The sequence below is a fragment of the Acomys minous genome, assembly GCF_964271855.1.
Source record: "Acomys minous genome assembly, chromosome: 8".
NCBI lineage: Eukaryota > Metazoa > Chordata > Mammalia > Rodentia > Muridae > Acomys > Acomys minous.
In genome coordinates, this window is record NC_140489.1 from 88,767,158 (window position 1) to 88,784,945 (window position 17,788).

Consider the following 17,788-nt stretch of genomic DNA (forward strand, 5'->3'; position numbering starts at 1 on the left):
ATGTCATTATCCAGAACAAGGGTGGACACAGACAAGCCATACATTTATACCCCTGAATTCCATTAATAACAACGGTGGAGGCCACAGGGCCACCTCCTCAGCTCAGCCTTCCTCCGGGTGTGCCCCACCAGCTGGGTGCGCACTGCTCCTCCCTCCACGCCAGTCTCCTACCATAGTAGCACAGTGACAATAGGGCTGCTGCCGCAGTGTTTGAGAAGTCAAAGTTGCTCTGGCCTCAGTTGACCCAGGGTAGCAGGGTCACTAATGGCAGAGATGACCCTAGAGGGCTTTGGAGGGACTTGTGGATCTTGGTTAGGGGGGTAAGAGGGGGAGGAATGGGCCTTAGACAAGGGTCTGAAGCTCCTGTGACACACAAGGGTGGTGAGCTGGCTAGCTGTTGATGCCTTGAGTGACAACTCTGAGTACAAGTTCCTGGTTCCATCCCTTGGGTAAGGAGATGAAGGCCCAGACAGGCCTTTGCCTCGGGCCAATGAGCAGGTCAGTGAGCCCAATTCCAACCTGGCCGACATCAGATCAAACAGCATGGAAACCATTCAGCTCCAGGCCTGTCATGTCACTGGGTATGGCATACGTCAGTGTGCTCGGTCTATGTCAGCTTGACTGGGCCCCACCCATTCCCTGTCTAAAATGATGATGTGCCGGTCTCACCTAACCAAGGTCTGAGTGGAAGGGAAAGGCGTGTGTGGCTGACTGCCCCCAGCTGGGACACTCACTAGCCCTTTCTGTAGGCAGAGAGGGTCCGAACCGTCAGCTCTTCGTAGGCCTGCAACCTGTGGCCAGTGGACTTGCAGTTTTCTATCATTAGCTGCCCTGGATCTCCAGCTTGCAAACTGCAGACCATGGGGAGGCGTATCACCTCTCAGAATCCCATGTAACAACTTTCTAGCAAATTCCATTTCTCACAAAATTGGGACTGTGTCTCCTCCATGCAGCCAGCAGCCACCCTGAGTCTGTGGCAGGCCGGGCGCCATGGATTTACGGATTGAACAGCGTTCGTTAGGAAGCACCAGGCGCTCGGGAGGGGTAACATAGTTCCTGCCACTCAGCAGCAACAGTGGCTGTTACATGAACAGTCCGTAAGCGGCTGAGAGACTCTGCCCACCCCACCCCCTACCCCCTAGCTGTGAGATTCCAGACCCCACTGTGACAAAAAGCAAAATGAAATTCACTCCTTACTGCAGACTTTACGGTCCTGGAAAGTCAAGTTTTTAAAGCAAACCCATTGTCATGGCAACCCTCTTAAAACAAGATGTGGCCTGGCGCAGGCGAACATGCAGGGTAATTACAATAGTGCTTTGTATTTGGATCCGCCTTTCTTCTGAGGGGTTTAATGGACCTCACTCATTAAGCTCCACAAACACTCTCTGAAGTCTTCAGGGGACAGATACTATTAAACCCATTTTACAGATGCACACACCAAGGAACGGCAGGTTAAGTGGCTGTGCCACTAACTGGCAACTTTGCTGCGAGCAAGTCTAGACCAGACCCAGGTCTCCTCTTGTTTCCTCTGTTGTCTTCACTAACAGACTCCATGCTAGCTTTGGAAAGCCCTCCATCATTAAAGGATTAGTTTCTCACAGCCTGGGATCCCTGACTCTTCCGGCTGTGCACAAACACTGATGGGGTGCAGAGGGAAAAGGAGGAGCAGGGGCCATGGTCCTGGGGCCAGAGCAATGGGGAGATCTGCAGAGGGCACACCCACCCATGAGGGGTGACATGACCTAAGACTGTGGGGCATCATTCACTGTGATGTCCCAGGGGACACAAATCTGACATCAAGCCACAGCTGTTCTGGTCTGAGTCCTCTCTTCTGTTCCAGCCACAGTGGCCGAGGCGCCATCCGACCTGAGCACCATGGCAAAGCTCACCTGAGTCTCTACTGAAGCTCGGGGATTCCCCAGACCAACGCCAGACCACTTGACATTAGAAACATGTTTTCAGAGCCGGGCGTGGTGGCGCACGCCTTTAATCCCAGCGCCTGGGAGGCAGAGGCAGGCGGATCGCTGTGAGTTGGAGAGCAGCCTAGTTTACAAAGTGAGTTCAGGACAGCCAAGGCTACACAGAGAGACCCTGTCTTGAAAAACCATCAGCCAAATCAAAACAAGAAATGTGTTTTTAAAGCCCTAAGGCTTCAGAAAGAACTGTCTACAGTTTACAAGAGGTGGAGAGGTGGAGTGGGACTTTTGGTGCATGTTTCGGGGTTTAACTCTGATTTCATTCAGCCTTACTCTGCAGAATACTCACTGTAGTGCCTGTATTTTCTTTCTTTTTTTCTTTCTTTCTTTCTTCCTTCCTTCCTTTCTTTCTTTCTGCGTGCTGGGAGTGTGTGGGAACCTGTGACTGTAAAAGCAACAGGTGCTCTCAACCACTGAGCCATCTCACCAGTTCTAAAACTATTTTTTTTCTCTTATCCAGACAGTGTTTTTCTGTGTAGCCCTGGCTGTCCTGGAACTCACCTTGTAGAGCAGACTTGCCCAGAGCTCAGGGATACGCCTGTCTCTGCCTCCAGAGGGCGGGGACCATAGCACGGCTGTGTTGCCTGTGTTCCTGTGACTCTTCAGTCTCCTTGCTGCACAAGATCAGGGCCTCTGTTTGGTCATTTGCAAGGAGCGTCAATGAATCAACTGAACAAACCATGGTTCTGCTGTTGGGTGGATGGTGAACAGGAAGGAAGGACAGCACGGAGGGTGGGGGCGGTGGTAAGTTTTACTCTGAGTACTTTGAACTTGAGGGACCAGATGACCAGGAATTTGGTAGGTGGCTCTAGAACACTGAGAAGAGATGACAGACACTATGTAAGGAGAGGAACGGGCCCTGTCTGCTGTGTGAAAGGGAACTGCAGGGGCCAGGCAGGCCCCATTAGAAAGGAAGTCTCAGAAGGAAGCAATCACTGCCCAGGCAAGTGAAGCGTGGCAAGCCTGGAGGGACACAATGGGCCCCGAGAGAGAACAGCGTCACTGGAGTAAGGGTACAGAGCAGGAGTGGGGCCCCGGGGAGGAGAGTCCAAGGTTACGTTCATTCAGCAGAACCTGGGTAGGACTGTGCGAGCAGGAACTGGAGTGAGCTGAGGAGGGCTGGACAGGGAAATGCCACCGGGTGGGTGTTCCGGCTAGCTGGACTTGAAAACTCCTCAAATCCCAAGCCTAGGATTCATCGTTCTGTCCTATATCTGAAAGAAACTTAGAGCTACTTGAAGAATATAGCTGGACTCCTTACCACCTGTCAGCTCTGAAGTCCTATTTGGGTTGGGCTGGACAAAGAATAAATTCCTCTTCCATATGGTGTGTGTGTGTGTCGTGTGCACACAGTAGGTCTTCACCTTCCCGTAACTCCCACTCCAGGATGCCATGCCTCTATAGAAGCCCACTCACTGGCCATTGCTGGGCACTTTCTCAACTGAGGGTCCCTCTTTGAGAACGACTCTAGCTCATGTCTAGTTGATAGAAAACTAGCCAGCACACCATCCATTTATAGTCACTACCCTAGGAACTGACTCCCCCCGCCCTCTCTCCCCCTCCCTCTCCCTCTGTCTCTCCCTCCCCCTCTCTCTCTCTTTCTGACCCATCCTGGACTTGCTTTGTAGACCAGGCTGGCCTCAAACTCACAGCCTCTGTCTCCCAAGTGCTGGGATTAAAGGCGTGCACCACTCCGCCTGGCTGGAAGTGACATCTCTGTTATGTTTTCTCCTTTAGCTTTGCATGCACACATGCATGCATGCAGTGCACATCTCATGGGAGTCAATTCCTTCCTTCTACCATGTGGGTTTCAGAGTCCAAACTCATCTGTTCCCTTATATTACAATTTCTCCCAAAGGTTATTTCCAATTTCCTTTCCCCCTTTCTTCCTCCAACCTTCCTGCTTAATCCTTTTAAGTGTCCTATCTCTCCTGGAAGCTCCAGTGGGAATCACTCCTCAGGCATAAAGTTTAACTTCTGACACTAAGCACAAGGTTTAATGTTCAGGTCCATCCCACTCAGCCATTGTGACAGGACAAGGCAACACAGGGGTTCCTCCATTTTGTATTCTTGCTTAAGCCACTTTAGGTTTAATGGAATTTGATCTTGCTGGAGAATCCTGGGGAAAAGAATTACCTAACTCTAACAACCTGAGGTCAAGATGCTCCAGCTAATTTATCTTGGCTACTGTTAAGCTGCTTTCTTGTGCAAACCTCCCCCTGCAGCTGCCAAGTGAGATACCAGGATGTGGTTTTGCTTAAAAAAACAAAAACCAAACAAACAAAAAAAACCCACGAAAAAAACCCCTTACGCCAAACGCTTGGTGATGCACTTGGGTCCCAAATACCGGAGTGTCATCCCAGTTGGCTGGAATAAAGACTCTCAACTGGCTACAGACTACATTTGAGTGGTCTTCTCTAGTGGGCACCTCAAACAGCTTAAGTAAATATCCATGATGTGGCAGACGTTGTTCTACAAGTTAGATACATAGCCAGCCACAAACAACACGTACTAATTAAAACATGCTCCCCAGCCCTCACTGAGCTGACATTCTGGGAACAGGAGCCAAGACTGGACAAGATGATGAACAAGCTGCATGCTGCTGGGGCACGCTGGCTTGTTCAATGTTCTCCCTCTGCTTTTGTACGTACATTTTCTATAGAAAGGTTTTACATTTATTTATTTGTGTGTGCATGTGTAGGTCATGTGTAGTTGGTTTTCTTCTTCCACTCAGGAGGTCAGCTTGGTTTTTACACTGAACCATCCCTGTGGCCCCCACGGTGAGGTTTTAAAAGTGTATTTATATGGTGTATCATTTGTAATCTTGGCATGCTGGCACTGAGGTATGATCATTTAAATAGGGCAGAATTGGCCAGACAGGGGGAGAAAGTAACCCGAGAGGACTGGGGAAGCTGAGGGGATGGCATGCGTAAAGGCTGAGGGAATGCCTGGAATGTTTTACAAAGAGGAAGGTCAGTGTGGTGACAGCAAACAGAGGGAGTCTGTGCCAGGCAAGGGTCCTTCAGGGACTCCGGATGGTACTGAATGAGAAGAGAGCCACTGGAGGATTCTGAGAAAAGGAGGAACATGATCTGGACTTAATGTTCTTCCCAGAAGCCTTTCTTATGTCTTAGTCCCTCACCCCGGGCTTGCACTTTCGGCAAGCCGCCCCGTGTCGATCACGCACCTCTGAGCATGCCTCTGAAACTACTTGAAACAAAAGATGTAGGCACTGGGTCTGGGATATCGAAGCTTTGAGAGGGATCTGGAGCAGAAGAGGACCCATCACTCCGGAACCCCAGTCCCCAGGGCCCCGGTGCCCGGCTTCGGAGCTGCACTCCTCACTCTAGCGCGTAAGTGTTCACCTAGAAGGAAAGCTGCTGGCAGGCCTGGGCGGAACAACGGCTGGTGACCAACAGTGCCGTGTCAGGGATTGAATCAGAAACGTCTTGTCTTCCACAGGCCTCTAACTTGAACATCTGTCTCTAGATAATAGTTGGGAGGTGCATGGGGTGTTCTTGAAGGAGGGGGCTAGCTGGCAGAAGTCACAGGGTGCTCAGGAAATTCCATTTCCTGGCTTGCAATGATGTGAACAGCCTCTGCACATGAGTCAGCCTCTGAAACCAAGAGCCAAGGTGAATCCACCCTTATGTTGTCCATTGTCTGTATGTGTGTGTGTTTGTGTGTACACATCTCAGGCTCAAGAGACAAGGGGCCACACTGAAAGACGAAGACAGTGTGACCACATCCACACCCTGATAGGTGGTTCGGAGGCCATGTGACTTGACAATGCTAAATTAATGTGTCCTACCTGTAGACACACAACAGGCATAGTCCTACGAGCCTCCATTTCAGTTGTATACACAGCAAACTCCAAACCATGGAAGCCGGAAAATTAAAATTTCCACAGACAGACTTCCTCAGAGAAGCCATCCAAATGAAAGCGCGCCCCCTTTTATAAGCTTTGCTCCATCTCAGTATTTCATCAGAAAATAACTATGTAATTTTGTGACAAGTTAAAACAAATAGCCAATAGCATTCATTTATTATTTATTACCATTAATTTATACTCTTGGTACAAAAATAGTTTTAAAAGTATACCAAAGAAATACAAAAGCAAGCAAGTAAACCTGCCAACACAAACTCATGGACTTAAACAGGCCAATCAGCAGACACCAGGTAAATAGGGGTGTGGCTTCTGTGTGTCTCAGGCCTGAGGGGCAGACCACACTGGGAAAAAACATTCTGGCTAGGCAGTAGTGGTGCACTCCTTTAATTCCAGCACTCAGGAGGCAGAGGCAGGAGGATCTCTGTGAGTTCAAGGCCAGCCTGATGCACATAGGAAGTCCAGAACAGCCATGGCTACACAGAAAAACCTTGTCTCAAAAGACCAAACCAACCAAACAAAACCCCAACCAACCAACCATTCCTACCACATGATAATGCCTTGTTTTCAGCAGAAGATAAACTTCATTTCATATAGACCTTCCCAATATTAGACATGACGCCTGCTTCCCCTGATCATCTCCAGGGGAGAAGACAGTATTGTAGAGGGTAACAACTTAGAAAAAGCACTCAGGACTACCCAAGCTGGATGGGGCCAGGTCAGACCACCAGCACCATGCACACACATCTATGTGGAGGTTGAATTAGCATATTCCCTCGCCTGGGTATGATGCCCTTGTGAGAATCCACGGGAGACACGCTGTTTCCTAGCCGAGTACTGGCACATCTCTCTGGTCAGTGAAAGGACCGGCCTCTTCTGGGTCTGGACCTCAGGTGGCCGGCAGACCGACGCAGCTTTTTCCTCTCCTGGCGATGCAGTTTCTCAGCCTCCTGTTGCTTCTTTTGCTGTTCAGACTAAAAGGAAATGAGGCGAGTAGAGGAAAGAAAAGAAAAGGGTTTGCTATAACTTTCAGGATGTAGCAAAGGGCTGCCAGTCACAGAGTCCTGGGACCAACACTGCACAGCACAGCATTGTGTTCTGCTGGGTAACAGCCTGGTCTGGTGGTGGCACTTGGATAAAGGACAATTTTTGCTGTCAAATGGGATGTTCTGAATCCCTGGGCAAAAGGAGAGCCATCCACACACCAGCCTGACCACAAAGTAGGAGACTCCCGGGATGCTCAAATGGGATTCATGCCTACTTCAGCTTGCACACCAGAACTTTGAGTTCATTCACACAGACTTAAAAGCAAATAAGAAATACTATATTTTGGGGCTGGAGAGATGGCTCAGCGGTTGAGGGCACTGGCTGCTCTTTCAGAGGACCCAGGTTCAATTCCTAGGACCCACATGACAGCTCACAATTGTCTGTAACTAGTTTCAGGGGCTCTGAGACCCTCACACAGACATACATATAGGCAAAGCACCAATACACATTAAATTCATTAATTAAAAAAAGAAATACTGTATTTTATCAAATCAAACATATGTATTTTATCAACTACATATCAAAATGTGTTAGAACCTACACCTGATTAAATAACTCTCTCATAGGACTGACTCCAGAGAGCTTTTGGGTGCTAGGGAGGGCAGGTGGGAGGGAGGATGGATCGAGTCTCCCAGGAAAGAACAGACTTGCTATTAGTAAGCCCTGGAAGGCTTGGCAGATGGTTCGAGGTTCACAGCTCTGAGATGCACCGGGCTGGTGGAAGGCACGGAAGGCATGGCTTCCACATGACTTTTCCATCCTCATGGGCCTGCTTGAGAGGCAGGAATGCTCCCAGACTCCCCTTGCTCCCAGTGGCATCCCCATCTCAGCAGACAGAACCCATTGACTAGAGGAGCTATGGAGTCTGGAAACACCAATGCTTGGCAGCTAGGGGGAGGCTGTTGGGTGGCTGGACACCTGCTACACTCAGAGCTTTCGTAACACACTTTGATGAAATTCACCAGTGTTTCCCTTCTGAAGAAGAAATTGTCTGAGTTTAAAGAGTCAGGGTGGGGAGGTGAGGGAAGCCAGAAAGAGCCCATCTCTGCATTCTGGGAGCTTTCTGCACAGGTTTCTAAATACTAGTCCAGGATCAGTGTCTCCTGTGCATTTGTAGAGTAAACCCTTCCAGTTCAGTATGGAAGCCTTCCAGTGCTCTACCTCAGGGGGCCCCTTCCTCACTGGGATGGAAATGTAACCACATCTTCCTGGTTCACTCCTCTGGTTACAGTCAGTATGTGTTTTTAAAAATAAAAACATTATGTCAGGCTGGTGAGGTGGCTCAATAGGTGCACACACACTCACACACACAAAATAACATAAAAAATATAACAAATGTTGTATGTCAGCTTGGCCTCTGCTCCCTAAAACTGATTAGATTTCTTGCTATGGGCCCAGAGGCATCTCCTCCTCCAGAGTACTTACTTTGGGCTAATTCTGTAAATTGTGCCATTTGCCCTGTCTTTTCCTTAGCAGAGAGAACTGCAGGGAGACTCAGGGCTGAGCCTTGGGGTGGTTCAGAGTACTGTGTTGGCTTCCTGTGTTACAGGGAGACTCCAGAACCCGGCTGGGGGCTGCATCTGCCCTGCGGACCAAACTGCACATTGTCAAGATGCTCGCGGAGTTAGCACAGCTAATTCATTCTGATGAGCTCCGTTTGTCTGGGTTTGCTCCAGCGAGTATTTGGGGGGGGGGCAGGAGGAGAAGAGGGGGAGCATATCCTGCAGCCTCTCCGCCTTGAAACTGTCTGTGTAGCCTACACTAGCTTCACACTCATGATCTTCCTGCCTCAGCCCCAAGGGCCGGGATGAGGGTTACAGGCACGCACTACTATGTCTGGCTTATAAAATGCACTTCTTTAGATACTTTGGGGAATGAAATGCTGAATCCAGATAGGCAGGATGCTAGGAGCTGTGAGGCAAGGGCTTTCTGGAGTCTACACGTGCAAGCGTGGCCCTGTGTTACTCAGCAGGACTGCAAAGAGCAGCCAGGAGCTGGGAAGAGGCCACTATTGTTTTGCAGACAAAGCTCCCCACACACAAAGGGCTGTCATTAGCTTCTCTCCCCAAGGCTGCACTGGGAGACCATGCCACTGTGTCACCCACTCATCAAGATTTACAGGGCAATTAGCTCTTTTCCAAGTCAGCTTTTCCTCCTTCTCCTTGTTCCTGCCCCACTACTCAGCGGCAGCCTACAGCCCTCACAGAGCAGGAAAGAGGACACATGCTAGCTGCTAACTCAGAAGCAACAGCTCTGGTTTGAGCATCTGTGCAGACTGCCTCCCTGGGAATTCTATTGGCACTGCAGAAAGCACCTATGGACATATTGGGCAACTCCATGATCCTGCCTCAATATGTCACATACAAAAAACAGAATAAAAAGAAACTTCTATAAACAAACACACAAACATATCTCTAGACATATTTAACACTGATATACTTAATAATAATTAAGAGCATGCCAATCAAGTAATAAAACACATAAATCAAACATTAACTGACATAGCATATTTTCCCAGAGTTTCAAAGCCTCCATTTGATTCAGCTCTGACGTCACTTCAAGCAAGTCTCAGGGTATCCTCTCATCTTTTCATTTTACCACACAGTGACATTCAACTTGGTGCTTTCTGACCTAAAAGTTCAGTGGGGTGGGGATGAGTCTTCTCAGTGCCTATAGCCGGGGCCTCGAGACCAGCATCCTCCCACTGGGCTGTCTCCCCAGGCCCGAGACAGGGTTAGCGTGAACATACTAGAGAGCACTGATGGGCTTGCTGAGTGTGGGGATGGAGTGCAGCTGTAGGGTGTTACCTAGCAAGCGCAGGGACCTGGGGGACTGATATGAAGCACAAGAAAAAGAGTGAGGGGGTGGCATGAGTGCGCATGTTCTTTTCTGTCCTGTTTTCCAACTTCACTGATGGATTTAACCGGTTTACCACCTCAAAACCAGATTACCAGCCTGGCCGGCTCAGGGCTACTGCTTGTCTTACCCTGTGCTTTGGGGGTGGGGATGGGAGAGCTATGATTGCTCTAAGGAGCGGTGCTGCACTGCAAGTGGCCGGAAGAGCCACACAGAGAGACTGAGGGTCTGTTCTGACAGATTGTGTTTCAGGGCAAGATAAACTCGCCCCTTATAGAGTATAGACAATAAGCCCCGTGAAACAGGTCATACTGTGCTCATCTTATTTCAGAAAAAAAGGCTAGCATATCAAATAGTTTAAGCTTAACAATTCTGATATATTAAAAAAAAAAAAAATTCTGGCCAGTCGTGGTGGCACACGCCTTTAATCCCAGCATTCAGAACTCTCACTGTAGACCAGGCTGGCCTCAAACTCACAGAGATCCACAGGCCTCTGCCACTGCTGGGATTAAAGGTGTGTGCCACCACACCTAGCGCGCAGTTGCTTTTGCAGTCACCCTTTTTACCTGATGACTTTGTGGAGGAGCCTGACTGGGAATGAGAAAGGAGACTACAATGTTTTACTTATTAGCTAACAGTGGGAACTTAGGCATCTTAGTCCTCCCGCAATGTGCAGAAGGCATTATCCCTACAGCTACTTTAGGAAATGGATCTTCAAGACAATGTAAAACAGATCACCACGGCTGAGAAAGCACTCTAAGAATTGGCCATATTTGGGCAAGCTGGATGGGATCACAACAAAGCTAGTCACTTCCTAGTCTTTCCAGATAAGCACTGGGTATGTTTAATCCCCCTTCCCGGTCAGGGCTCCTGTGTAGCCAGGCTGCACAATGGGCCACAGAGACCCGGAGGACCCAGGACCGCAGGTTACTAGGCAGGCTGACTCGGCATAAGGCTGCCTTGCCCCACATCTTCACTGCCCCACTCTTCCTCCGCTGTCACCCAGCAGGGGCTCTGGCTATAGAGAAGCACTGGAGTGGTGAACAGAGCCTCTTCAGTGGGAGAAGCTTGGAAAGCCAGACACACACCAATAGCTTTCCTGTGTGAACATTATGAAGCTACTTACCCTTTTGAGAGTAAATGTCAACTGCTTGCTGCCAACAGTGGTGTCCGACACACTCAAAGTCCCGTGCTTTGCTTCAAGTTTCAAACGATCTTCAAGAGTTTTGCTGTAGGAGATTTAAAAGAATGACACATTAATTAACAGGCTTTGACTTACCATTTGGAATAAGATTTAATTAGGACTGATCAAATGAGAAAAGTCTTTCATGCACATGGTAAACAGTAACACTCATCTAACAGAAGCCAGAGAGAGACAGAGACACAGAGTCAGCTGCCCTCAAACTGTCATTCTCCATAAGCACACTGTAAAAACAATGGCTGACAAAAACACTAATTAATTCAACATTTAAGGAACTGGACCTCAATGGCTGCCACTCATTTTACTGAAGCTAAAATGCAAGGAGCAGTGTTTCTAGCCTGTGGTTTTCCATGGTGGTCTGCAGAGATGGTGATTCTCAGTCACTTTATTAAACAGTGCGGTGGGTGGACATGCGGGCCTCTCGTTCGCCTTCTACAAGGCACTGACTGGGTACAAACTGAGTTCCCAGCCAGACGGCTGCTGATACTTTTGGTTTTCCTCATCAGCCTTAGTCAACCCCTATCTTCTGCATGGACAACTGAACACAAATCCGTCTATTCATACTGACAGGGAACAAAAACAATTCTCACTTTGGATAAATTCTACCTGATTTCTGCCTAGACATCTGCTGGTATCTTAAGGTTTTGACACATTTTTATTGCAGAGTTGAATCTTAATTCATGTCTTGATCAGGTTTTCCAACCAATTCTCTTCTCTTTAATACAATGGGTATCTTTGCTACTGTTGGCTGATCTGTAATTAATTTTCTTCTTTATGACTAAAAATCCTTCAAATGATCTCTAGTGTGTGTGTGTGAAAGACTTTTATTCTGTAGTACAAGCTGGCCTTGAACTCTAGGTAATCTGGCTTTGGCCTGCTTAGTTCTGGGAATGCACCACCATGTCCAACTCTCCAGGAACAATATTATACTCAAATCCCAAAGCAGCAATGATCTGTAAAACTTACCTTCGCATTACTGAAATGCTTTATCATAAATCAGCATGCCGACCCCTCCCCATTACCTCGTGGTTTTGTAGTGGGAAACTGAGGTAGACCTAGATGTGTGCAGTGCGGTTTGGGCTGCTCCGAATGGCTGCAGCTCACACCCACCCCCCTGTCGAGACCAGGAGAAGAGGGAAGCAGAAAAGAATACTACTTTGTCCTCTTCAGAACAAGTGAATGCACAGCAAAAAACCAAGCCCAAGGACAACCTCTTTCCCTTCCCCTCCTCAAGGCAACCCACTGATAGGACGGAAAGCAGAGGCAACTCTGAGATGTCCTCTCCCCTGGGATGGTCTGCGACCAAGTATGGCGGGGAACCCTTTTCCTGCAGGAGCTGCTACCCAACCAAGTTCCTCTGAGACTTAGAGGCCGATGTTTGATGTTCATACCACGAGAAATTGATCTTGCTTTATAGCTACACGTAATGTGCTAAGCACACCTTCTACACAGTCTGAGGCCTAAGTGGTTAGCATAAATGTGGCGCTCTTTTCTAGGCGATAACGTTATTAAGAAGCACTTTTAAAGCACTTTTCATCTTCAAAGTTCTTTACAGACTAACTAATTAATCCTTTCAACATCCCTGAGACAGAAGTATTTATCCTTTATAGATGGCAAAAGGGAGGCAAATGTTAAATGACTTGCCCCAGGCCGTATGCGGATCAAGTCTAAAATCAGGGTTCCAGGAAGGAGTTTGCCTTTCAGGTGGGTGTCAGCTCACGGATTTACGGACATTTCTTCAGGAGACATGTCCATCAAGTGTTCTCGGTGACAAGCTTCCACATGACAAACTGGATGAAATTAAAATCCAGTTTCATCTTTTAAAAATAACTCAAAAATGAGGCACAAGCTGACTGCAGTGCAGCAAGCCATTCACCACGGCAGAGTCCTCAGCCTGCTCACGTTTGTTCTTTTTACAGCTTTAACGGTGAGCTTCAAAGCCAACAGGAACTCTGTACAACCATGGAGCCACTGAGACAAAGTGGGCCACAGAGAACCTTAATTTGGGAAGTAAAAGACTTTCAGTCAATTGTGGGAAATTACTACTCTTTCAAGAATGCCCTGACTTCCTCCACTAGGGCACATAACTGCTTTTCTCCCAATGTTCCCCTCTCCTGTGCCTGTAAAAACTTGTTCTGTCTAGGCTGCTCCGAGAGGGAAGCTGAGTTTTAGGACGGGCCATGGCAGAAGATCAGAGGCAGCCGGGGATAGTGTGCTGCAGACTTCTACATTAAAGCAAGCTTGGCGCCCTCCCTTTGAACGTCAGCTTGCTGAGTGTGGCTGCCACGCAGCAGGTCGGTCTCTGCTGCTGGAGGGTGACTGGTCAGAGAGAAGATGAGGGACAGACACAGCTGCAGCAGCACCTAGGACAGCACACCGAGAAGCACTGTGTGTAGGCGACAGGCTGGCTTCCTTTCTTGCCCCAGGCCCTTTTTAGTTGCCCCCATGCCAGGCTTCAGGTCTGGGGTGTGGGGGGTGCTAACACATGACACTTTCTAATTTGTACAATTATTGTATTTCAGGAAGAAGAAATGTAAGCAGGACAAGATAAGGAAAACTGTATTATGATGGTGATTGCAAAAAGAAGGCACAGGATTGCGATTAGGAGCTAAAACACCCAGCTTCCCAGGGTAGAGCATAAGGGCCGCTTGTGGGAAGAACTGAACCTAACTGACTGGCAAGGACACCTTAATATAAAAAGAAAACGGGCATGAACTACAAGGGGAAAAATCAAATGAGATATTTATTAGCTGCCCCAGGAAAGGAGAATGATTTACTTCTTTGAGGTTTAAAACATACACATACTTTATAATTTCTTTAATTAGCAACATTTAATTAAAAAAAAAATCCCTCCTCAACCAGGTTTTCAACCCCCTCTGCAGGGGAGGGCAGGTCGAATAGCAGAAGGCAATGTACCTTATTGCTCCTCAGCAGAGAATCCAGTTACATGGCAAATGGAATCCTAACACAAACAGTGCTTTAGTATGTAAAAACTTAAACTTTAGGTACTCCTAAATAACTAACTTTGGGGGCTCAGTGATTAAGACTGCAGAAGACCTGAGTCCAATTCCCAGCACCCACAACAACAGTCACATCTGCCCACAACTCCTGTTCCATGTGACCTGACACCTTCTAGCTCCCACGGGTGTCTACCTGCACATACATCGTGTACATAATCTCACCCAGCACATGTACTTACACACTAAGTAAATATTTTAATAACTGATAAATCTTTGCCTTTCCTATAAAGGTTCTTAATGTTCTCAATACTGCTAGTTTGAAAGTGGTGCTTCAAAGGCTACAGGGGGATCGATCCAAGCAGCCAAAAAATGGGATGCGTTACCTCTCAGCACACTTAGCACTCAACAGCCGCTGCAGCCATGGGGCAGCGGGCACTCTGCTAAGGACAGCCTGACAGGAGCCATATCATGTACAGCTTTTGATCCATCACATACATTCTGAACAAATACCTGAGGACACTTGTAGCTGTGAGAAATGGAAAAGCGCAAACAATCTAAAGACACATGCCAAGAGGAAAGGCTACATCAGAGCCACACCCCATCCTAATGACTATTTATGCCACCACAAAGCAGACTTAGGATACTCACAAGCAAAATTTCCAAGACTAGCTGTTAAGAGAACAAGCTAAGCAATACGGCTGACATGACCTGTGAGTGCTGAAGGAGGAAGCTACAACTCACGGGAGCAAAGAAGGCTGTTGTGTGTATACAGCAGCGCCCCCGACAGTGCATTCTTTGGAGTTACAGCCTATGTTCATGTGCAGTGTGCACACAGCAGTGCCACCTGACAGTGCATTCTCTGGAGTACAGCCTGTGTTCATGTATGACTGGCATATGCCATTACACTGTTCTTAAAATATGGGACTAGCTGGGCGCAGTGGCGCACGCCTGTAATCTCAGCACACAGCGAGGCAGAGGCAGGTGGATCTCTGGGAGTTCGAGGCCAGCCTGGTCTACAAAGTGAGTCCAGGACAGAGAAACCCTGTCTCAGAAAATAAAACAAAACCCAACAACAACAAAAAATATGGGACTAACGTTAAAACTGCAGTTCTGAAGTTGTACCTTGTAGAGCATGCCTGGAATTCTAGCACTTAGGAAACTGGAAAGAAAGAAAGAAAGAAAGAAAGAAAGAAAGAAAGAAAGAAAGCTAGCTAGCTCGCTCTAAATATTCTCAGTGTGGTCAGCTCTCCTTCACTATCAGTGCAGGAAGCTGGCTGAGGGTGATAATGTGGTCACCATAACGAGACTCAGTAAGAGCTACTAAACTACCTTTGCAGAATGGCTCCTCAAAAGCAGGAACTACTTCAGAAAATCTGTGAATTCCCCAAACCTACCCCAGAGCAGCAGTTCAAAGAACAAACAAACACACAGTTGACCAGACGAGCCACCTAAGGACCACTGGGCTTCTGTGCCTCTGTGCTGCGTCCTGCAGGTCTTGGCTGCCCCACACCCACAAAGGCCCACGTCCTAGACCCCAGCTGAGGCAAGCCAGCGTGGTTCCCGTCTCCTCCCCTGTCACTGCATGCTTCTTTACTGAAGCCACCGTCAATCAGCTCCCTGCTCTCACTTCTCTACCACCCAGTTCCTGAGGTGGAGTCCTCCCTGCCTGTAACACATACCCTCTCAAGTCTAAAGCCCTTCCCCATCAAGCTGTGGGCTCTTACCCTTCCCATCGCCAGATACTGGGATTAACTGCACTGTCTAAAATATGCTTAAGATCTCCTGGGCATCAACCAGTCTGCTCTAGTCAGGTATTTGGTTTGAGAAAGAGTCCCAGAGGGCAATCCACAGCACAACCCTATTCAACCTCTGCCCCGCAGCCTCCCTGCGGGCTCTCTCTAAGATGAGCTCCATTTCCCTCCTACCTCACCCCTGTTGCTCCACTGAATTGCAACCATAGGCCTTTATACAATTAGAAGGTGCCATCTCTAAATTCTATACATCACTTTGCATATATCTTGTTTTCTAAATAGATGTACAACTTTTATCAGACTCAACAAATCAATTTCCTTAGGATTCTACTCTTACCACACATTATCCTCAGCACAATACAGCCTTTCATGACACACAAAAAGAGCTAGTGTCTCTCAATCCAACACATGCTATGAGCCCACTGGACACCAAGAAGACACAGGTTCTTAAGAGTTCATATGCTGAAACCCAGCTCCATATTGAGTGTTAGATTTGCTTCACCTCACAGAGAACATGCTAGACGCTTCAACGCTACCCTCAACTGTTCCATTCTGCTTTTGGATTAAATCAGAGGCCAGTGTTGTAGTTGGTGCCCTTCCCCCACCCCCACTCTGGCCTTTTGTGCAGTAACCTGGCTCTGAGTCTGCTAGCTCTTCTTGTCTCTCAGCTTTGGCGCTCTCTCTTCTCAGACTCTCTGACAGTCTGAGGAGTTCCTTGGGAGTCAGTCTTTCCCGTACAGGGGCCTCTTCTGCTTCCGTGATGTACTGCTACCACAATATGCAGTGTTGCTGTATAAAGTGCTTCTGCTCTTGGGGGAGCGACTGATGAGGACGGGTCTGATGGTGTTAATCTGAGTTGGACAGTTAGTCCTCCACGGCTCTCCAGGGCCTGGTGGGACCTGCCCCTGCTCCACTGAGTGCTCAGCTTTACACCTTTCAAAAAAGCCAGTTCCAACATGACTCTCACAAAGACTGTGTTGAATTTCCCCCAAATCAAGCCCTTTCTTTCTTTCCTCTCTCTTTTGCAAATCTCTGACTCAGAGGCCATCTGCTAGGACAGGAACAACACAGACAAGTGTCCTTCCTTCCTGTCCCCAGGGTCTGGGGGAGGGGGTCTTAGCTCGTCCATACAAGGCACTACTTGGAGTCTGATGAATGGATAGTGGGTGGGGAAGCTGATAAGTGAGTAAAAACCTCACAAATACAGTTAGCAACATGCAAAGCATGACATTTGTGTTGATGGACATGTGTAGTTATCTAAAACCTGCCGACTATGGACTACATTTACTTTTTGTCTTACAAAAAATAATTTTCAAGCTGGCAAGTCTGAGTGAACATTTAAACACAACACACCCCCTTTGAATGCTGTCTTTTCTGGGCTGCCTCGTGGCGATTTGCAGACTACACATAAGGAGTCACTTCAGTTCTCTGGAGGGTAATGGTTTGATACTTTATTAAGCAGTATTAAGATTTGCTTTGGCCAATGCAAGCCGACTGCAGTAGGTTAGTCCTTTAAGCAGCAGGACTTTTCAGGAGAGCACAGGCACTGTGACTTCCCCAGCTCTTTTCAGGGTGACTGCTTTACCCACTAAGAGCTGAGGTAACTCCCTTGGCCTCGGCTTATTTTCTGTTTAAAAATAAAAAGTTTACTCTATTTTATTTATTTAGTGTGCAGAGAGGGAGTATGTGCGATGGCCAAGCAATATATTAGCTAGTTCTTTCACTCCACCGCATGGGACCTGGGGCCAAACTCAGGTCATCAGCAAGCGTCTTTACCCACAGGGCACCCCGCTAGGCCAGTGATTTATTCTTCAATTAAAAAAATTGTGTGTGCAGTCTGTGTGAGTGTGTGCTGTGTGCATGGTATCTACAGAGGCCAGAAGAGGGAGTGAGACTTCCCAGAAGCCGTAGTTACACGTGGTTGTGAGCCCCCTGACGTCAGCACTGTAAACTAACTCAGGTTCCTGAGAACAGCAAGCACCTTCCTTCAACCATGGGGCCATTCCTCCTGCTCCATTAAATAAAAACATTTAAAACCTTTAAGTTTTTCTTAGATGGCATTTTACATGTATGAGTGTTTCACCTTCATATATGTATGTGTACCATGTGCA

The 17,788-nt window shown here is 47.9% G+C and overlaps 1 protein-coding gene across 1 annotated transcript in view; it reads right to left on the reverse strand.

Moving 5' to 3' along the window:
- Positions 1-6,009: 6,009 nt before the first annotated feature.
- The window catches only part of NOL10 (nucleolar protein 10), an 80,211-nt gene continuing 68,432 nt past the window's right edge, over positions 6,010-17,788 (reverse strand). The window contains exons 20-21 of the mRNA XM_084792736.1: positions 10,892-10,994; positions 6,010-6,836 (exon numbers count right to left, since the gene is read on the reverse strand). Of these exons, the coding sequence (XP_084648862.1) occupies positions 6,717-6,836; positions 10,892-10,994 (223 nt within the window). The 3' untranslated portion in view covers positions 6,010-6,716. The remainder of the gene's footprint in view (positions 6,837-10,891; positions 10,995-17,788) is intronic.